The sequence below is a fragment of the Gigantopelta aegis genome, chromosome 8, assembly GCF_016097555.1.
Source record: "Gigantopelta aegis isolate Gae_Host chromosome 8, Gae_host_genome, whole genome shotgun sequence".
In the NCBI taxonomy this organism is placed as follows: Eukaryota; Metazoa; Mollusca; class Gastropoda; order Neomphalida; family Peltospiridae; genus Gigantopelta; species Gigantopelta aegis.
Genome location: NC_054706.1, coordinates 40,113,973 through 40,137,743, shown reverse-complemented (window position 1 = coordinate 40,137,743; position 23,771 = coordinate 40,113,973). Strand labels below are relative to the sequence as shown.

General features: G+C 39.4%; 1 protein-coding gene across 2 annotated transcripts; it reads right to left on the bottom strand.

The window, feature by feature from the left end:
• Positions 1-2,379: 2,379 nt before the first annotated feature.
• Positions 2,380-20,479, bottom strand: LOC121378465 (bifunctional arginine demethylase and lysyl-hydroxylase PSR-like). Of its 2 annotated transcripts, none has more exons than XM_041506641.1 (5): positions 20,363-20,479; positions 13,422-14,140; positions 12,463-12,598; positions 11,628-11,757; positions 2,380-3,459 (listed from the first exon to the last, which is right to left on the bottom strand). In XM_041506641.1, exons 2-5 carry the CDS (start codon positions 14,126-14,128, stop codon positions 3,374-3,376), a joined length of 1,059 nt encoding a protein of 352 aa, XP_041362575.1. In that variant the 5' UTR covers positions 14,129-14,140; positions 20,363-20,479; the 3' UTR covers positions 2,380-3,373. The 2 variants fall into 2 exon arrangements, with proteins under 2 accessions (XP_041362575.1, XP_041362574.1); XM_041506640.1 differs by lacking the exon at positions 20,363-20,479 and adding an exon at positions 15,390-15,539.
• Positions 20,480-23,771: the final 3,292 nt, after the last annotated feature.

Sequence of the window (23,771 nt, the reverse complement as noted above, 5' to 3'; positions counted from 1 at the left end):
TTTGCATTTACCACAGTTTGACACCCAATAGCCGATGTATTTTTCGTACTGGGGTGTCGTTAAACATTCATTCATTCATTTATGGTGCACTGGCTGGAACGAGAAATAGCCCAATGGACCCACCGACGGGGATCGATCCGAAACAGACCGTGCATTAACGAGCGCTTTTCAACTGGACAAATCGATGGAGACATTCGGGCAAAATGAGTTGGCACGAAAACGTTTCACCCAGTACATGTATTTTCATCATTCTTCTCATATTAGTTGTAATCCATGTAAAATGCAAAGTGATTCATTTGAAAGCCTGTTTGGTAGTTATGCAAATATGAATAGGCCTAAATATTTTTATCCAGATTCAAGCATTCAGGTAAAAATACCCTCCCCCCCCCCCCCCCCCCCCCCCCCCCCCCTCCCTCCCTTATTTTACAAATATGGTAATCTATAGAATGGCTGCTTGAACGACTATATAGGTGACGATTCAAACAATGATAGAAATATATGAACACCGGAAAAGAAAAGCACGAACATGTGTATATAATAACAATAACAGCTGATCAATACAAAAGTCTCTATGCAGTTGCATCATTTTCATATAATTTTTTTCGGAAATGTACTATTTGTCCCACTCTTGATAACATACATGACACATGTTTCTTGAACACATGTTACATTTGAGTCTATAAATACTAGAATTCCTCGGAATTAAATGTCTCGCTAACATTAAAATTGATTCCATGTCGCCCATAGTTGCATCTAGAAATGTTGATCCCAATGCATGTTAAAAGGCAAATTAATAACTTTTCAATTTTAATAAATTTAATTTATTTCAAATGCTTTAAAAGCCTTCAAATGAAGAGATATATAACTATAAATCAAGTTTCATTGATCTACGACTTAAAAACTTGTACACAGCTGGCAAAAATGCGAAAACTGGATATAAATTAGAAAATTTAACAGAGCTAAATGCTAAAAAAAGAACACTTTGAAATAATCTTTTAAACATACATAGGCACAGCTATAAACCAAGTTGCACTGATATAGGACTTAGTTTTTGAGAAATAGAGCTAGTTAACGTAAATTTAATATTCGAGCTAAATGTAAACGACACCGTTGCCGACGTCGCCGGAAACGTAATACCTATATTTTGCTTTTTATCTACGTCGTTACAAGACACAAGCTAATTTCCTCATGGTATATCTACTTTAAAACATTATATTGCGTTATTTTGCATCATTTGTGACACAACTTTCCATAAAACCACTTCGAAACATTTTATAAAAACAAGTTTTAGAAAGTTCTAGGGTGCCCATGAAATATGTGCCCTATATAAAATTCGCAATGGATTTCACAGAGCAGACCAACATTTGGTAACTTCTGAGATGATAAACTTGAAATAACAAATGGTTTAAAAGGTATAAGAGAAGGGTTCAAGTTATCAAAACTGTTAGCCTGGGACTATTAGTTGTTAATCTGAGCGCACCCGTCTAAGTCGCGAGTTGGGGAATTACAACGCAACCGTCGTGTTGGCCAACTTTGTCGTGACACTCAACAATCTGTGCCTAGCATTAAAGAGGAAAAAGTTGGTTTTGTTTAATGATACCACTAGAACACATCAGGGAGGAACCCGCTACATTTTTCCATTAGTAGCAAGGGATCTTTTATATCCATCTTAACTCGGTCGGTTGAGTGCTCGCTTGAGGTGCTTGCATCGCAGGATCGACCCACCTCGGTGGATACAATAAACTGACAGCTGGTCAAAGGCCGTGGTATGTGCTTTCCTAACGACTAACTCACTGTCGTGGACAGACAGCCCAGATAGCCGTGTGTACCCAGGACAGCGTGTTTAAACCTTAATTGGATATAAAGCACAAAAATAAGTTGAAATGAAAATGATGCGCGGTTGGTCTAGGATAGATGACCGTTGGTGCCCATTGAGCTATTTCTTGTTGAAACCAGTGCACCACAACTGGTCAAAGGCCGTGGTATGTGCTTTCCTGTCTGTGGCAAGGTGCATATAAAAGATCCCTTGGAAAAATATAACGGATTTCCTCTGATTACTACGCGTCAGAATTACCAAATGTTTGACATTCAGTAGCTCACAGACAGGATAGCAAATAACCCGACATAGCTAGGATTGTATATTGGGGGGGGGGGGGGGGGGGGGGGTACCCATACGCCTACTGTCTATGACAGTCTTATGGGGCGTCAAGAAAATATAAACGGTGATAGGGAAAACTAGAAGTGCGATTTAGTGGAATTCGCCTCAAATTCCGCCCCCCCCCCCCCCCGCGCTACGTCAGTTGTGGAAGACAAGCAGTGGTGCGTGTATTTTGTTTTACATTTGTATGCGTATTTCTAACAAACTACATAAAAGACCACTTACGACCAAACAGAATGGTTTATTTCATTAACAGAACAACACACTTAACAAACGTAACGAGGAAGAAATAAAATACAACACAATAACTGAAATAATTGGTAACAAAAGAATAACGTTCCCAAAGCTGGTTAACAACTAAAATATGTCCAAGTGATTACTGCAACTGTATTATAATACAAGTAATAAAACAACATTTAACAGGACGAACTGAAGTAAGATACTACTCGAATGACATACGGCAATACCGTTATCTCTAACAATGACTGTTTTACACAAGGTTATGCAACAAGTTTATTTTGTAAATACCATAGGTTTTACAAGTTAAAAACTAAACAAAACAACAAATAAATTACGGAAGGAAAACAATTCGCAAACACCCAAGCACAGTGTTTTAGACCGTGAAAATTATTTTCCTAAGTAGGTACAAGTATATATAGTAAGTGCTTCATGGAATTGATATCTGTACGCCTGGGTGCAAGGAAAAATATGTCCAGCAGCCCTCCCCAATCCCGCCACACATTTGTAGTCAGCGGCTACTTGAGACAGAAATTTGCAAGCTAATAAATATGAAACTAAAAAGTATACCATCAGTATAAACATTAGGGATTGTTTGTTATTTCATGGGGGGTTTTGGGGGTTGTTTTGTTATTACATATTTATTTGGTTGTTTTTAAAAGAATTAATTTGCGGATTTCTGGCAACATAATGTTTTAAATTTATTTTATGCTAGAGTCAGACTACCAACTAACAGCACAAAGTTGTCCAACTTTCTGCTCTTAATACTTCTACGACTGTGTAGTTGCTAGTCTGAGCGCTCTTACAACCCGATGTTTGTCGTATACGACTTCTACAACCAATTAGTTGTTAATCTGAGCGCACCCATCGTAAGTTGGCAGTTGAGGAAATTACAACGCAACCGTCGAGTTGGCCAACTTGGTCGTGACAGTTGGTAGTCTGATCCTAGCGTAACTCCGAGTTGTCCGTGGAGGTCAGCTAATCGTACTCCGATCCGATGGTGATGCTCAGCTCCCCGGGTTCTACGAAGGTGGCGTGGTACCACTCGTTAGAATCGAACACAACTGAAAAGTAAACGGTCATTTATTTAACACTTCACAAATACGACCAACCGATTTGATGACATTAATACACATAATCCAAAACTATTTTCATCTCTTGAGCCGACCATGAGGACCACTTCCAAATAAACTTGCATCGTTTTTCAACCCAAACTGTGCAAAAGATTTGCAGACAAGCAAACGTATTAAACCTACCGATCTATTTGAACAATTTCGAAGATTTACACCATGACATCAGTGTTTCACCCGGTTGTACCAAACGTCGGAACGGTTGCTAGCAGTGGCGTAGCCGGGGATGGAAAGGGCACGGGATCAATGCCCCTCCCCACCAATCACACCTTTTTTCCTCTTTTTTACGGTTATATTTTATAAAATCAAACATACATACATACATACATAGTGTCCCTCCCCCCCCCCCCCCCCCCCCCCCCAGTAGTGGGTTTCCCAGTCCCCGTATAAAATTCTGGCAACCTTGTGGTTGCTAATTAATTCGCACTATGGTCATTTCATATCTTTCAATTCATACCCAATTTGATCGTTTCGTTCCGTAGTCATTTTGTACCATGGTCATTTCGTACGTATTTACTAATTTCGTACCATAGTCATTTCATACGCCCTACCATCTACCAATGGTGCAAAACCTTGGGGTTTCTTTTTCGAAAACTGGCTGCGGCGTGCTGTAAAAGGCTTTCCACTATGACCAAGACCAAACTGTTTAACGTGCACATTCAGATTAAGCTGTTGTATCGCACGCCTATCCTGGGCACAACTGCCGGTCTCGACCGGCTCTTCCGTCTAGGACAGGAAAGGGTGGGGGTGGGAGGAGTGGGGACCGCCTGCACTGGCAGGTGCAAGGGAGCACCAGCAGTCCGACTGTAGCCGGTAACAGGCGGAGGGTGGTATGGTGCTATGTAATTTGGAATGTCCCGTAGGATTAAGCCAAAAGGGAAATGGGTGCTCATTTTGATGAAGGAAATTCGGCGCAATTTTTATGGTCGTTCTAAAATAAAAGGTAGGGAGCTACGTATAGGTTTGGATTTTTCTTACCACTAAAAGTCCCATCTACATATATCTAGGATCACAACCTAGGACGACAACCTGTTACTGGAAATGTGTAGGTCGCTGTTAAATAGGGTGCCCCTCTGTGATAATGACGCAGTGCCCCTCTGATAATGACGCAATGTTTTCCACTTAGCTTCAAAGTTGGTCTCTTTAGGAAATTGTTCACTTTATGTTTGAAGTTAATTCTATTCTAATTGAATGTGTTCCAAGGAATCCGATGGCGCAATGTTTTTTTTTTTAATCTTAGGGGGTCAGGACGGAAACTCACTCATATATGTAAATATTTGGTCTATTTTTTAAATTTGTGTATCGATTTATATTAATTTAAGAATACGTGGCCTAAGAATTACAAGGTTCTATCTGCAATTTTTCCATAAATGAGTTATACATCCTATTTGATAAAAATTATCTACATAGTAAACGGTCCTGGAATATGGTATTTTCAGACACAGTTGTTATATTAAAACTATTGCAAAGACCTCTCTATGACTCGGGTATGGCAGCTCCAAACTTCAAGTGGCGATTTCTCAAAATGAGGTTTTGTGCACACAGAACCTTGTAATTTTCCACCCACGAATAGTCAATTCGATCAAATCATTTTCAAACTGTATTATGGCCACCATATATTGCTTATCATTAAAAAAGGCCGCCAAAATGATGAAAAATGTTAATGGTTTCACCAAATATAAATCCTCTTAATGTTTTTATCTTGTCTATTTATTCCCATAGTGTTGTAGCAGATCGATTATAATCAGATAGGAAATAACCCAAAATGGCTGTCAGAAATATATTTAGAAAAATGATCAGATATGGCATCTTAACATTATTATACAGACTTAATCAAACATGGTCACGAAGAAACATAATACCTAGACTTGTGTTAAAGGTATACATGCATTTTGATAGTTTTATCGGGAAATAGTCAATGATTGTCATAATTCATGTGGGAATTTATCAATGATCTAATAGTACATGTAGTTTCATAAATTTTAACAATGCATTCTTCTTTGTGGTGTTCTTTGTTTTTTGTTTGTTTTGTTTTTTGTTGGTTATAAAATTGACATTCAAAGAAATGATGATGAGTGTTTTCAAAGTCCACAATTACATGAGGGATCCATAGGAAGACTACAACGATATAGATCTGTATTTAAAGTACTACAGGCATGACTTATCTGGTATATAAAACATTTTCTTTTCGATTTCCACATGCATGGAATGAGGCAGAAGATACACTTGATAACGTAGTAAACAATGAAGCACTACAATCGACACACTGGAGGAATGGCCACATGCATCTCCTAAATATGGTCCACTTGAACACAGGAAATGGGGAAAGATTCCTTAAAAAGTGTTACCAGTTACTATTACAGTGTTATTGTCTTAAATTGTCAAAATGATGATCAAAACATGAGTTTTTTTTATATAGAGATGAGAAATATTCAAAAGCTCTCACTCTTAACTGTTGAATGAGTGGTGATAAACATGTATTCACGTATTATGTAAGAAGACAAGTGTGATGGTGAACTAGTGATGTACATGTATTCACGTATTATGTAAGAAGACGAGTGTGATGGTGAACTAGTGATGTACATGTATTCACGTATTATGTAAGAAGACGAGTGTGATGGTGAACTAGTGATGTACATGTATTCACGTATTATGTAAGAAGACAAGTGTGATGGTGAACTAGTGATGTACATGTACATGTATTCACGTATTATGTAAGAAGACAAGTGTGATGGTGAACTAGTGATGTACATGCACATGTATTCACGTATTATGTAAGAAGACGAGTGTGATGGTGAACTAGTGATGTACATGTATTCACGTATTATGTAAGAAGACAAGTGTGATGGTGAACTAGTGATGTACATGTATTCACGTATTATGTAAGAAGACGAGTGTGATGGTGAACTAGTGATGTACATGTACATGTATTCACGTATTATGTAAGAAGACAAGTGTGATGGTGAACTAGTGATGTACATGTACATGTATTCACGTATTATGTAAGAAGACAAGTGTGATGGTGAACTAGTGATGTACATGTACATGTATTCACGTATTATGTAAGAAGACGAGTGTGATGGTGAACTAGTGATGTACATGTATTCACGTATTATGTAAGAAGACGAGTGTGATGGTGAACTAGTGATGTACATGTACATGTATTCACGTATTATGTAAGAAGACAAGTGTGATGGTGAACTAGTGATGTACATGTACATGTATTCACGTATTATGTAAGAAGACAAGTGTGATGGTGAACTAGTGATGTACATGTACATGTATTCACGTATTATGTAAGAAGACGAGTGTGATGGTGAACTAGTGATGTACATGTATTCACGTATTATGTAAGAAGACGAGTGATGGTGAACTAGTGATGTACATGTACATGTATTCACGTATTATGTAAGAAGACGAGTGTGATGGTGAACTAGTGATGTACATGTATTCACGTATTATGTAAGAAGACAAGTGTGATGGTGAACTAGTGATGTACATGTACATGTATTCACGTATTATGTAAGAAGACAAGTGTGATGGTGAACTAGTGATGTACATGTATTCACGTATTATGTAAGAAGACAAGTGTGATGGTGAACTAGTGATGTACATGTACATGTATTCACGTATTATGTAATAAGACGAGTGTGATGGTGAACTAGTGATGTACATGTATTCACGTATTATGTAAGAAGACGAGTGTGATGGTGAACTAGTGATGTACATGTACATGTATTCACGTATTATGTAAGAAGACGAGTGTGATGGTGAACTAGTGATGTACATGTATTCACGTATTATGTAAGAAGACGAGTGTGATGGTGAACTAGTGATGTACATGTACATGTATTCACGTATTATGTAAGAAGACAAGTGTGATGGTGAACTAGTGATGTACATGTACATGTATTCACGTATTATGTAAGAAGACGAGTGTGATGGTGAACTAGTGATGTACATGTATTCACGTATTATGTAAGAAGACAAGTGTGATGGTGAACTAGTGATGTACATGTACATGTATTCACGTATTATGTAAGAAGACGAGTGTGATGGTGAACTAGTGATGTACATGTACATGTATTCACGTATTATGTAAGAAGACAAGTGTGATGGTGAACTAGTGATGTACATGTACATGTATTCACGTATTATGTAAGAAGACGAGTGTGATGGTGAACTAGTGATGTACATGTATTCACGTATTATGTAAGAAGACGAGTGTGATGGTGAACTAGTGATGTACATGTACATGTATTCACGTATTATGTAAGAAGACGAGTGTGATGGTGAACTAGTGATGTACATGTATTCACGTATTATGTAAGAAGACAAGTGTGATGGTGAACTAGTGATGTACATGTATTCACGTATTATGTAAGAAGACGAGTGTGATGGTGAACTAGTGATGTACATGTACATGTATTCACGTATTATGTAAGAAGACGAGTGTGATGGTGAACTAGTGATGTACATGTACATGTATTCATGTATTATGTAAGAAGACAAGTGTGATGGTGAACTAGTGATGTACATGTACATGTATTCACGTATTATGTAAGAAGACGAGTGTGATGGTGAACTAGTGATGTACATGTATTCACGTATTATGTAAGAAGACGAGTGTGATGGTGAACTAGTGATGTACATGTATTCACGTATTATGTAAGAAGACGAGTGTGATGGTGAACTAGTGATGTACATGTACATGTATTCACGTATTATGTAAGAAGACAAGTGTGATGGTGAACTAGTGATGTACATGTACATGTATTCACGTATTATGTAAGAAGACAAGTGTGATGGTGAACTAGTGATGTACATGTACATGTATTCACGTATTATGTAAGAAGACAAGTGTGATGGTGAACTAGTGATGTACATGTACATGTATTCACGTATTATGTAAGAAGACGAGTGTGATGGTGAACTAGTGATGTACATGTATTCACGTATTATGTAAGAAGACGAGTGTGATGGTGAACTAGTGATGTACATGTATTCACGTATTATGTAAGAAGACGAGTGTGATGGTGAACTAGTGATGTACATGTACATGTATTCACGTATTATGTAAGAAGACGAGTGTGATGGTGAACTAGTGATGTACATGTATTCACGTATTATGTAAGAAGACGAGTGTGATGGTGAACTAGTGATGTACATGTACATGTATTCACGTATTATGTAGTGTGATGAACTAGTGATGTAATGACAAGTGTGATGGTGAACTAGTGATGTACATGTACATGTATTCACGTATTATGTAAGAAGACGAGTGTGATGGTGAACTAGTGATGTACATGTACATGTATTCACGTATTATGTAAGAAGACAAGTGTGATGGTGAACTAGTGATGTACATGTACATGTATTCACGGACAAGTGTGATGGTGAACTAGTGATGTACATGTACATGTATTCACGTATTATGTAAGAAGACGAGTGTGATGGTGAACTAGTGATGTACATGTATTCACGTATTATGTAAGAAGACGAGTGTGATGGTGAACTAGTGATGTACATGTACATGTATTCACGTATTATGTAAGAAGACGAGTGTGATGGTGAACTAGTGATGTACATGTACATGTATTCACGTATTATGTAAGAAGACGAGTGTGATAGTGAACTAGTGATGTACATGTACATGTATTCACGTATTATGTAAGAAGACAAGTGTGATGGTGAACTAGTGATGTACATGTACATGTATTCACGTATTATGTAAGAAGACGAGTGTGATGGTGAACTAGTGATGTACATGTACATGTATTCACGTATTATGTAAGAAGACGAGTGTGATGGTGAACTAGTGTGATTGTATTATGTGAAACTAGTGTGATGGTGAACTGTACATGTATTCACGTATTATGTAAGAAGACGAGTGTGATGGTGAACTAGTGATGTACATGTACATGTATTCACGTATTATGTAAGAAGACAAGTGTGATGGTGAACTAGTGATGTACATGTATTCACGTATTATGTAAGAAGACGAGTGTGATGGTGAACTAGTGATGTACATGTACATGTATTCACGTATTATGTAAGAAGACAAGTGTGATGGTGAACTAGTGATGTACATGTATTCACGTATTATGTAAGAAGACAAGTGTGATGGTGAACTAGTGATGTACATGTATTCACGTATTATGTAAGAAGACGAGTGTGATGGTGAACTAGTGATGTACATGTACATGTATTCACGTATTATGTAAGAAGACAAGTGTGATGGTGAACTAGTGATGTACATGTACATGTATTCACGTATTATGTAAGAAGACGAGTGTGATGGTGAACTAGTGATGTACATGTACATGTATTCACGTATTATGTAAGAAGACAAGTGTGATGGTGAACTAGTGATGTACATGTATTCACGTATTATGTAAGAAGACAAGTGTGATGGTGAACTAGTGATGTACATGTATTCACGTATTATGTAAGAAGACGAGTGTGATGGTGAACTAGTGATGTACATGTATTCACGTATTATGTAAGAAGACAAGTGTGATGGTGAACTAGTGATGTACATGTATTCACGTATTATGTAAGAAGACGAGTGTGATGGTGAACTAGTGATGTACATGTACATGTATTCACGTATTATGTAAGAAGACAAGTGTGATGGTGAACTAGTGATGTACATGTTTACATAATTATTTGGCGGCACCCAACAACACTTCGAGAAATAAAACAAAAGCAACGAGCTACATACATATTGAACTTGGTGTAAAGCGAATGCAGAAAGATGCGAATCATGGAAAATATCACTTCTGAGACTCAACTACTTAAAAATACCAAAACCAAATACAATGATTGTGTTAAGAAATAACAAGTAACATTTAACAAATTGATAAAAACAAACACGACAAAGGGATAATAATTATTCTGTGCTACAATTCTTGCCGATTTCGATGAGATAAAACACTGGGATGTACACTATGTAATGTGGAATGGCTGATGACAAGCAACCCACAGGGTGTTTGTGATGAGCGAGGTGTCAACTGGAGATCACCAAAGTCCTCGTTAAGAAACAATATCCAACTTCTTTCTACACAACCACCACCATCGGTTCCACCCAGTATTGTTGATGCTATGCGAGTACGGTAGTATACATAATCCTGGTCAGTTATCTTGCTCCTCCCATTTTCAACTCTTGAACAGACAGGATTGTGGACTACCTTAATTCACTGCCAGGTACTACTTTCTATCTGTCTTTTGTATGGTTATCGTTCAGAAAGGAGACAGCTGTACTTGTCCAAAGAATGATAAAGGTAGGGGACAGATGATCTCTGATCTCAGTCAACTATTTCTTAAGCTGTGGGAATAGGATGCCAAATGATGCCAACTACTTGTTGTTTGGTCTTATACATATGGATAGGACATTTATATCACAAAGGATAACCAGTACAGGTAACTGTTTGCAAATGAATGCGGTTCAGATAGAGGCTGGCCCAAGGCTTGCACTGCATGCTATTTATGCTTCGCCGAGGCACACGTGTCATAGTTGATGATACTGATGTCTAGGTAATGGTACTCTTTATTGCTACCAAATACGTAGGTACTTCATACTTCCGGCAAGGACCACCGGCAATGAAAAGAGGGATAATTAATCTTCCACAAAATCAAGGCATTGACAGTACCATATAAATGTTTACCATTCAAGCTCAAACGATGAAAATTAAAAAATGATGCGACAAATGACATGTTTACAACACTGTTCCATACTATCACAGTATTCTAGAGTATTGTGTGAATCACTCTCAGGTGGTTGATGTATACAGAATACTCTAGAATTGTCAAAATATATACGGTTCAGAAACAACTCGTTAGTTAAATAGAATCTAAAGGACCCGAGTGTACGCAGTATATTATACTGCATTCCGCTAGACAGTCTAGTAGAAAGGAAGGAAGGAAATGTTTTATTGAACGACGCACTCAACACGTTTAATTTACGGTTATATCGGCGTCGGACATATGGTTAAGGACCATGCAGATGTCTAGTAGACAGATACGTTTAGAAACAACTCGCTAGTTTTATGGTATTTTAATGGACCCGAGTGTACTGGGAAGTCAATGTTGCGAGTACTCACAGATGTCTCCCTTTTCGACGGTGATGTTTATTTCGTGACACACCGACTCGCACTCCGGACTCGGAATCATCTGCCACGTCTTCGCGCCCGAGATCTGAGCCTGCCAAGATGGCCGCCCCACCGAGTCCAGCTATACAGGAAATACGTAATGGAAATTAATAGTTTTACTACTACTTACTTACAGGTAATGAACACTAGAACACATTCATTTATTAATCGCCGCCTATTGGATATCAAACATTTGGTAATTTTGACGTCTAGTTTTAGAAAGGAAACCCGCTACATGTTTTCAGTAGTAGCAAGGGATCTTTTATACAAGCACTATCCCACAGCAGGATAGCACGTGTCACGGCCTTTGATATGCCAGTTGTGGTGCACTGAGTGGAACAAGAAACAGTCCATTGGACCACTGACGGGGATCGATCCTAGCCCAATCGCGCATCATGCAAACGCATTACCACTGTGCTACGTCCTGCCCTACATATAATGCTGACTGCTGATAATTAGTTTTCAAAAGGATAAAGCTACAATAAAAATAACTATTATAATCAATGGGGTTTACTTAATTTTTAGAAAAATATTTAACTAAAACTATACAAACTATAAAAATAATGGAATTAAATGTCTCGTCTACTATAAGTTTATTCGGTGTCACTGATAGTTGCATCCAATTATAAGATGTTCATCTCAACCAACTAATGTTTTTGTTTTTATTTCTTTTGACTTGCATTGTGGTGAACATCCGTAGGAACAACCAGTATGCTTTCAACCTAAATGACAATCTGGTGAACTAACAAATGAGTGAATGATGAGAATGATTTTGTGGAATACTCACGTGTATGAACGCTCCTATCCCCGGACCCCCCATGAATAGCCAGTCAATGGAGCTGGATTCGGAGTCGTTGGGCAGGAAGTAGGGTCTGCGATAGTGCTGACGTAATTTGTCCGCCACCTCCTTGTGGCAGTTGCTCCTGAGGGTTAAAAGAAATATCTTAAACTACGACTATTAAATTTTGTTAGAACATATGGTTAATGTGACACCTGGTCGACAGACGGCGAGGAAAGCGCCTTAATTGCTGCCACATAGGCTGCTTCTACCGAACAAGCAGCAAATCATTATTTAGTGCACTTTCCCATATCTAGGCCTATGGTGCACCAGTTGTGGGAAGGGGTTAAATATTTCTGTTGAAGGCGACCGATCCCAGATCGAGCCAGAGGCATTAACTTAATCGAATGGTATATCACTGAGCTAACACCCCCCACCACCGCCACCTCCACACACGCCCGTTCTGAAACATTAACATGACTCGCTTTCATAGCTAACGAATGTGTCTAGGCTACTCTTAAGTGTTTACAATCTGTTTACAATTTTCTATCGTTATCAAGTATCATATGAATGGGAATTAGCATGGGAGAGGATATGAATTAATTAGGGTATGGGGTATCCAACAAATTCAAGCCTAGCAGGAACGTCGACTATAGAAATTGTTTGGTCTTTAAAGATTTTACTTTATGCATTTGAAGGCACCAGACTCTTGTTCAATTACTCGTATTGTATTTTTAAAAAGTGCCCTTTGTTTTGTTTAGTTTAGTCCGCTCAATTCTGAAATGCTTTGCTATGTTTTTTTAATACTTAAATAGGAACCAGTAGCTTAGGATATATGTAACCATTTGAGAACGCTCCTGCTGTGATTAATGTTCAACGACGCCCCAACACAAAGAACACATCGGCTACTGGGTTACTTCATAAGAAAACAAATAAATACAGTGTGTTTATCCCGGATTCCTGCTTACCAGCCAAAATACCAAGGTTCTTCTCCGGGTTCGTAGCGTGCCCTGGCGTCCGACATGTTGAATGCTTCCTCTAGAGTAGAAAATTCCGTCTTGTAGGGGAAAAATTGGCATTCCTCCTCCACGGAGACCAGCGCTCCTTCAGTTTCCGTGTACAGTTTTTTGAAGAAGTCGTAGGTGAACACGCTCATAGCCGTCCAGTTGGTAGTGGCATCTTTCACCAACAGCGGTATTTTGGTGTAGGCGTACTGTTCAAGAAATGTCTCCGCCGATATGTGTCGTTCAATGGGCACAGACTTCAGGTTTCTACATACCTCGCAATCTGCCAAGGGCCGCGCAATTTCTGAAAACACTATGTTATTGCTGATGAGACACCTCGAGTCGTAGATCATCCCATGGACGAAGTCTTTGAGCCCGAACTTGACTGCCACGGTGACGGCCAAGACCAACACTAGCACCTGAGTCTGGAACGTCTTGTTAGAGAGCAGCCTTCTCAAGTCTCTAGATTTACTAGGGCGGAGAAAACTCTCCCGGATCTCTTTCTCAGACAGCCCCTTCTTGAGCGCCTCCTCTCGCAGCTGGACGAATTTGTCCGTTAGTTCTTTAGCCTTCTCCTTTTTGTCGGCAGAAAGTCCCTTGTTCTTCACGCTGTTGTTAGCAGTTGAGCCGTTGACCACTGATCCCGAAGCCTTTAAATTCGAGTCCGCCATATCTGTTCAAATCTGGAAAATAAGTTGGTTTTTGGTTTGGTTTTGGTTTAATGACACCACTAGAGCAAATCGATGTATTAATCATCGGCTATTGGATGTAATTTATAAAATATTAGGTAATTTTGGTCTTCGAGAGGAAACCAGCTACATTTTTTGTTTTGTTTTTATTACTGGGAAGGAATCGTATGTGCACTATCCCACAAACAGGATAGCACACACCACGATCTTTGATATACCATACATGGTGCACTGGCTGGAACGAGAACTAGCCCAATGGGCCCACCGATGGGGATCGATCCTTGATAGTCCGCGCATTTGGCATGCGCTTTACCTCCCCGCCGACATATAAAAGTATGACTATGTATTAATGCCAACACTAAAAGAGGGCAGTGCTCCAAGGTAACATGATTATATAAAGGTAATCTCCCTCAAGAAACACTAGCCAACCAAGCTGTTACTTCTTCCCCTAAATAAAACCAATTCGGATGAAGCGAATGATGGGGGGGGGGGGGGGGGGGGGGGGAGATTGCAGTGAAAGGTCACCACACCCCACTTAAAGCGTCCCGTGTTAAGTATTGTCTATATTTATGTAATGTTTAGTCGTTATAACGGGTCTGTTAGTCGCAAATATGTTATAATGGCAGTAAATTCAGGACAGTCCCTTCAAGAAATAATGTTCATTAAATATCAGTGACTATGTATACCAGGTAAAAATCTTTGAACTGTACACTATGACACTTCAATTAAGGTTTAAAAATATGTTATTAATGAAGTGTGTAAAAATGGTGACGGACATAGCATAGACCACTCGGCTCACAACCTGCGCCACGTTTGACAACCTTGATAAAGCTGTAACCTAACCGGACGCGAGCGATTATTAAAAATATAGAAACCAGTGATTTCAATCGCCGTATCCTAACCACATGCGTAAATAAATCTGTTGCGTCACACGCGATCGGGCAAGACTTAAGAACGTTCCAGCATTCAGTTCATTCAGGCGTAAGTTTAGGGTTAAGGTTAGTGATAGTATTAGCATGCATGCTGGAACGTTCGGCAGTCTTTTCACAACAGTTTTATTTCGATGCACATTATTCGATTAAAAAACAGTTTTACTGTTAAACTAACCACGCCAATAATGGTAGCTTCTAACTACATAAAGTCACCGTCTAACACACACACACACACCTCCCAAATTATCAATATATTTTAAAAATCAATAAATACTCCCCACAACCCACAAAGAAACAAACAACAAACAAACCCAAAACATTTCCAGACGAACAGGATACTCCAGTATATTGTCCGTTAATAACACAAGTGTTTTCGTTGTGCGTTATCTAGTTATGAATTAGACCAATGAAAAATGGAGCTCATACAATATGTAATGGGTTGACGGCGTGCAACAAGCGTGACAGCACGTAGTCTCCGAGCAGAGAGGAGCGGGGCGCGAAGACCGTGATTAAAAATCACACCGTATTGCAACAGGTGCAGGTAAGTATGCGTTTTCACAGAGGCGGATCCAGGTGGTACTAGGGGATCCGTCCCTCCCTAAATATATTCAAACGACTTCCATTTACATTTTCATTCGAATGGCCTTTTTACTAGTTCGTCCATGCGCCTTTTCCACTTTAGGTACTCAACCTCCCCCCCCCCCCCCCTAAAAAAAAACCCATATATATATATGGGCAGAGTTGTTTGATTTAAATCATGATTTAAATCACTGCAAAAAAATCATGCATTTCGATTTTTTGATTTTTTATTATGTTTCATTCGATTTTTATGATTATTGCATTTATTTGTGATTTATCAATTAACTTGCAGTACAAAACATGAAGTGTTATTTAAAATCAATTGTTACTTACGCTAGATAATTATTTTTACATATACATGTATTTATAATTGAATTGCAATTAGATTTCAACACCATGTAGTCTAACAAGTCATACTGATCAGTGACAGTTCCCCCAAATCTATGGTTGGGATGATCCTGGGAGATCAACACAATAGAAGGTGTCAAGTGAAGCCACTCTGCTTCAATGTGGTAAATTGGACGAATTTGGGGATGCTCTAGAGTCAGATCTAACAGATGTGACTTGAAGTCACTGACTTCACGTGTCAAATCACCTTATATAGCCATCCTGGCTAAACACCAAGTACTTAAACATTAACTCAATAATCCCCAAAATGCATTTTGTTGCCTCATTTCTAGATGTTCGAAGTATTTCCTTTTAGAATGCAGTGAAGCTTCCAAATCGTGTATTTAATAGGGAGCAAGTATTCAATTCAGAATCGTGGCAGGCCATCGGTCTACAGGCTGGTAGGTACTGGGTTCGGATCCCAGTCGAGGCATGGAATTTTTAATCCAGATACCGACTCCAAACCCTGAGTGAGTGCTCCGCAAGGCTCAATGGGTAGGTGTAAACCACTTGCACCGACCAGTGATCCATAACTGGTTCAACAAAGGCCATGGTTTGTGCTATCCTGCCTGTGGGAAGCGCAAATAAAAGATCCCTTGCTGCCTGTCGTAAAAGAGTAGCCTATGTGGCGACAGCGGGTTTCCTCTAAAAAAATATGTGTGGTCCTTAACCATATGTCTGACGCCATATAACCGTAAATAAAATGTGTTGAGTGCGTCGTTAAATAAAACACTTCTTTCTTTCTTTCAATTCAGAAGCTCCAAATTAAAGTAAAAATTTAAAAAATCAAATAAATCTGATTTAAATTTAAAAAATCCGATTTAAATTTTTAAAATCAGATTGTTTTTATTTAAAAAACAAAATCATGATTTTTTTCAACCCTATATATGGGTATGGGTTGGAGTGTGGTTTTTTGGCGGGTTTAGCGATATATATATATATCCTGGATCCGCATTTAATTTGAAAGAAATTTGTAAATAACAGTCATGTATTATAAAGAGCAAAATACTAGAATATGAACAAAAACTGACAGCTCACATAAAGGTAGTAGAAAGGAATTGGAGCATAATAATAGAGGACTTTCTCCGATTGGACAAAACAAGCATTTCAAAACTAGAAGGGTCTGTCATAAACTCTATTCTTGTGCCTATAGCCAATGACGGTTCAGGCACGACCACCCTGGCCCCAACCGCTAGTGACTGAGTATAGGGAAGAGGTATTCCTAATTCGGCCCACAATACCAAGTTCGAAGTTCGACTTAAAGCCTAAAACAAAAACGTCTCTGCAATCAGTGGTCTGGAAAAAATAGAGGGGTACCATTAACTACTCAGACGAAAGGAATGCAGGTGATTAAAGCAATTTTGACGGGCTGCCAAAGTAAAGTGTATCGGACTATTTATATATATATATACAAAAATAAACATAGCATTTTGAAGTTAGACCTAAAGTTTTAAAGTCTGAAAAAGCCTAAGTCCGGAGGCAAGGTGGGAAAGGTTGACATCAACAACGACTGGATATGTTTGGACGAAGTCGTTGTTGGGAAGATAGTCTTTCCATAATCTGAGGTGCTTAACAACGTAGCGGAACAACCACGATCACGTGGGGATGGTCGGCGGAGCAACCACCATCACGTGGGCATGGTCGATGGAACAACCATGATCACGTGGGACTGGTCGGCGGAGCAACCACGATCACGTGGGACTGGTCGGCGGAGCAACCACGATCACGTGAGCATGGTCGACGGAACAATCACGATCACGTGGGGATGGTCGGCGTAGCAATCGGATTAAAATTAGCTCTGCTGGGTCTACCAGTAGATCTAACAGCATTGCGTAAACTCCCATGTCCAGGTGACATTTCATCTATAAATAACAATTTAAATATCGACCAATTACACTTCGTCTTTTATAGCGTTATTCGGGAGCATACAAATTCTAAAAATATTGGGCTAGACATTTTATGCAATAGGCGAACTTGTTGGTCTATTTCAACATTGAAAAAACAGGGGGGAAAAGTGCAGTAATAAACTCTGGCTTGTATACTAGTGTAAACAGATTTTATGGCTGTACCATCACGGGTTTTATTTCGTCTTGAAACGAATTTTATATAAAATTTTATATTGCAATTAGTTTCCGGCACATTTCGCAATCCACCCGAATCATTTCGTATACCCTCGACATAATCCCGAATGTTTTCAACTTCTAATTTTAAGTAGATTGGTCGGCGGAGCAACCACGATCACGTGGGGCTGGTCGGCGAAACAACCACGATCACGTGGGGCTGGTAGGTGGATCAACCACGATCACGTGGGGCTGGTAGGTGGATCAACCACGATCACATGGGGCTGGTTGGCGGATCAACCACGATCGCGTAGGGCTGGTCGGCAGATCAACCGCGATCACGTGGGGCTGGCTGATGGATAAACCACCATCAAGTGAGGCTGGTCAGCGGGTCAACCACGATTACGTGGGCTGGTTGACGAATCAACCACCATCACGTGGGCTGGCTGACGGATCAACCGCGATCACGTGGGGCTGGTTGACGGATCAACCACGATCACGTGGGGCTGGTTGACGGACCAACCACGATCACGTGGGGCTGGCTGACGGATCAACCACGATAACGTGGGGCTGGCTGACGGATCAACCACGATCACGTTGGTAAGCGACCGCTGGCTGAGACGCTGGCTTGTCTGGCTTCTTAGGCTGACAGGACGGGTCGGGGCGACGTCGCAGCCGAGGTCGCAACAGGTAGTGGAGCCGCCGGCATTGACATCCCCTCTGCCGCCTCTGGTGGGTCACCATTATATGGTGACGGTGGCTCGTTTCTCTGTGTACGTCACACAACAGTCGAAGTCCCGAAGGAACCAATTTATTCTCCCTAAGGGGAGAGGGGAGACCGTCCTCGCGAGATCGTCCTCGCTAGTCAACTTGGAAATGACTTTAAATAACCCTTTAACCTGCTATATAGTTTTAGTGACACTCCACTTGCCTAGTGGCGGCCCCGACTACACAACACATGAAGACGCCACTCGTTTATAAGTTATAGGACTCTGGGACGTAGGTAATCGATATATTTGCATTGTATTTTATATGCCGCGACGATAATCCGAAATTAAAATATGATATAGTGACATGGTCACCTACTGTGTTGTACGTTGTTGACAGGGCGGTATTATGTAACACGCCAATAACTTGTACGAATATATCTTCATATAAAAAGCAGAAAGCAGTTATGGGCTGAATAATAATATGCAATGTTTTCTGCAGTTCACTAGAAGAATAGGAGGTATGCATTAATTTGCAACGCTTTCTTAATTTGTATCATCAACGGAGTTTGATTATAGAGCTATACTATGAGTACAACACGATCGACCATATAAATCTCACGAAATTTATCTTTTTGTATGTATAAACCCCACCATGTCAGCATCTAAAATACAGTCATTCTATCCCAGACATTCTTTTACCGTATATATTATCAAATTAACACTATTATTGACGGTATATTCAAATTAACACAACTGTCAATATCTACCATAAGGTATAAAATTCACTATCACCACGTACGCTACTCTTTCCGATTAATCTTTATGGACCTTTTATATCCTGTTTCCCAAGCTAGTGGGCAATCAACATACCAGGCTCGGCGGAAGCAAGTAGTCATTGGGATGGGGGGGGGGGGGGGGCTGACTGACTGAGATTGAGGGTGCAAAGCAAAGTTTCTTGGGGTTCGGCCAACATTGGGGTCATGCTCTCCCGAAAACGTTTGAAAACTAGATGTCCTGAAATGCAATTTCCTACATTCTACAACTAAAATTCATCTCTGTCTTATGATTTACTACCAATAAATGTTTGATTCGGCCGTGCCTGCACACGGCCTTAGAGCGACCAGTCACGGATCACTGAGTCGCTTTAAGTTTTGTCGGGTATGTACGAAGTTAAATGAGGGTATCACCCTGATAAGACAAACACTATTTTCTCACACCTAACTAATGTTTGTAAATCCGAAGTGAACTGGAATCTCTACTATCCAGTGGCGAATTAAGACACTATAAGATTTCGGGTTTCTCTCTGGGTCGTGGGTCAACTACTTCCAGATGTGCAATCCATGGTCAGTGGCGTTATGTCTTACTTCTAACCAACATTGCTGTTTCTAAAATTGTCTTCATATATTGCTGATTAACAAATGTCTTCTTTGGCTGTTTTTAAAACAATCATTTCGACACTAAAATAAGGCTATTATATAAGCGCCTTTTAATGGAGCGCCCCTCCCCCACCCTCTCTTCCCGCCACCGACACACAATAGAAGCACTTACCTGCGCCCAGTCAACACAACGTCTGTTGGATTGCTGTGTATTTCCGTATGAATTAAACCCGTCCAGCCTGTAGAAACAAAGCGTGCCCCGAGCGCCCTCTGTTGTACATGCCAGTATCCGGAAAGAACATACAAATTCAATTTCGTTCAAGATCACTGTATGTTTGGCATATGGCGAGAATGTTGACTAAAGCGACATACATAAAATACTATAGGCTCCCTACCACATGCAAATTTAAACATTTGCAATCATAATTATGTAATGCTTTAACATCGCCAACGACAAAGGCACCGGCAACGTTAACGACAATGTCAACTAATAATCGGATGGCATGGATCATGATTTTTGTCCAATAATTGACAAATCAGGCCTTCATCCCTGTTTTACTGATCTGCTTCCATTCTGTCAATATCCTTTATCTTTGGGTGTTATACACACACACGTACGCACGCACACACACACACACATGTATTAGTATAAAATACATAGAGAGAGAGAGGGGGGGGGGGGTCATGGGTCATAATTTTTGTCCAATAATTGACAAATCAGGCCTACATCCCTGTTTTATATTTTCATTAGTTAAAGTTTGTTTCATATAATATTTTGTCGTTATGTTGGGGTGGGGTGTAGTTAATTGGCAGAACACTAGTTCGAGTGTTTTCTAGCTCTGTCCTGTTTATTTGCTGGATCAGGGCTAGAGAGCTCTTTGTGTAACAGTCTGTCAGAGAGAGAGAGAGAGAGAGAGAGAGAGAGAGAGAGAGAGAGAGAGAGAGTGAGTGAGTGAGTTATACACAATTTATGTTACCATTCATTGTCAAGAGTCCGTTGATGGTTTATTAAAACGCAATGGCTATCAATCAAAATAAAAAGCACAGATATAAACATGTGTAAAGAGTTTTATTGGTTTGCGGTTACAAAATGGATTGAATTAGTATATTAGTAGACAGTGTACATTTAGACATGATGCATACAGGCCAAGGTGTTAGTTACTCACTCATAGATCCATAGGGAAGGGAACAAAAACTAAAACTAAAACCCATTACATTAGGAGGTGTTGCTGGAAGAAGCTCACACACAAAAACTAACAATGTAAAGTTAAACTTCGTTGAACATATAATTTTAAAATGAAATGAATGGGACGCTAACATTATAGCTATGTCTGCATCCACTAGATAGTCCATGGTTAGCTTAGCCCTCTAGATATGCTAACCTCGACATACTATCTATGACACACGGGTGGCATTTACTGTTAAGTTATCGAAACTACCGCCCATTTTCTCCCCTGTGTCCGCCCCTATACATATATCACTCACATACAGTATTATATAGCCTATACATATATCACTCACACACAGTACTATATAGCCTATACATATATCACTCACATACAGTACTATATAGCCTAAACATATATCACTCACATACAGTATTATATAGCATATACATAGATTACTCACATACAGTATTATATAGCCTATACATGTAGGTGCACCATGAAGATCTATGCTATAAATGTTGATAATTTGTATATTAACTCTACAAACTGACTGGAAATGGATCTTGTACTTCACATCGCTTGTCCGCTAACTTCATCTGACATTCGTTCCTTAACAGACCATTTACATAGGCTGGACTATACCAGTCTACAACGTAACGAATGCGGCTGCATAAGCGTACAAGACGGGTGGGGGAATCCTCATAGTCGGGCAAAAACAACTGAAAAATATAGTTGTTTAATGCTAATATGAATAAACGTTGTAATCCAGATTCGGGCATTTTTGTTTAATTCGGGCAAAAATCAGCCTCGCCCCCCGGCCGAGGTATTTTGCAAGCAGAAATCACAATAAGCATTTAACACGACGCTGAAATCAACAGCAACATCGTGGCACAAATTATGAAATTGTTTGAGGTGGGGGAACTGATGGGTCATTAAAAAAAAAAAAGCAAAAAAAGAAATTAATTCAAACTAACATAAATAAATAAATAAATAAATAATGTGCTCAATAATAAAAATAAAAATTAGCTCTCAAATTTTTATTTGGGAAAAAAGGAAGAAAGAAAAACAACACCCTCCATAAACATCCACCCACCCCATATTTCTGTATGTTTGTTAATTTAATGTCATAGGCCTTAGAAGTGGCGGTGGGTGTATGTGGTGCTGGCGTCAAACTCTGAAGATAATGTATAACCCCATCCCCAGCCCGCTCCCGCTGAAAAATCGAAGTAATATATTAACTGCCCCTACCCCCATTGAGGTTTTGTTATTCCTATTTATTCCAGTTTGTACACAATTAGCTGAAAAAGATACATTTTCATATTCATATATAAATACTCTATACAGTACTGCGTAAAACAAATTTGGCTAAAGCATTTTCAATATGGCTAATAAAAATTCCATTTGGCTAATATTTTGGCTATAGGTATTTTTGATCCAGGGTGAGCCCTGCCCCCCCCCCCCCCCCCTTACAAAAATGGAAGTCCGTCCGTCTATGTGTGGCTAAAAGTACTCTATACATTATATCAACTAAATAATAACCCACAGATATGAATAACCCTTCCCCAGTTAAGTGAAGAAAGTGGAACCTTGCATGGCTCAATTTCGATTTAATGAAACGTCTTTACAACGTCTTAACATTAGCCGGATATCATTTGATACAGTGCTACCTATTGCAACTCGCCTGTTTTGTGTCGTACACTCGTATTATAAACGGTCTCTGAGGGAACTCGTATAGTAGACCCATTCTCTACATATCTATCAAAATTAGTAAATCGACCAGTTAAAATAATTAATGATTCATCATATAACTATCACAAATACGTAGTTTGTTTTGTTTAACGACACCACTGGAGCCCATTAATTTATCATCGGCTATTGGATGTCGAACATTAGATAATTCTGACTCGTTGTCTTAGAGGAATCCATTACATTTCTCATTTGCAGCAACGGATCTTTTATATACTGTTTCAAACAGATATGATGGCACATACCACGACATTTGATATACCAGTCGTTGGGCACTAACTATAACGGTAAAACCAATCGGAAAATGAGCCATTCGATGGAGTTGGATCGTTCGACTGAAGCACTTGAAAGACGAGCGCTCTATCAGTGAGCTAGATCCCGCCCTCTACATAACTACCGAACACACGTGTATAATCAACACGATCTATACTCTTCAAAAAAGTAGGGGAACCTGAAATATTAATGTTAATATCAACTATTAGACCGAACATACGTTTTGACCGCAGACATCCTAGAAAAGAACGTTCAGGTCTGTTTATCAACACACAGAAACACATCAGCACGTGCATCACGCAGTTGCCCCGTACACGTGCGTAGGGTGTCATTCTCGATTTTGACAATTTCCAGGAAGGTCGATTAATCACTGTTGAACATTATTTCTGTCAA

What these genes read in the sequence shown, in the direction of transcription:
- LOC121378465 (XM_041506641.1), bottom strand. Translation starts at nt 14,128, where the DNA reads ATGGCGGACTCGAATTTAAAGGCTTCGGGATCAGTGGTCAACGGCTCA. An exon ending in GAACCTTGGTATTTTGGCTG is followed by an intron (nt 12,599 to 13,421) that starts GTAAGCAGGAAT and finishes TTTAACCCTCAG; the next exon opens with GAGCAACTGCCACAAGGAGG. An exon ending in GGATAGGAGCGTTCATACAC is followed by an intron (nt 11,758 to 12,462) that starts GTGAGTATTCCA and finishes TTTCCTGTATAG; the next exon opens with CTGGACTCGGTGGGGCGGCC.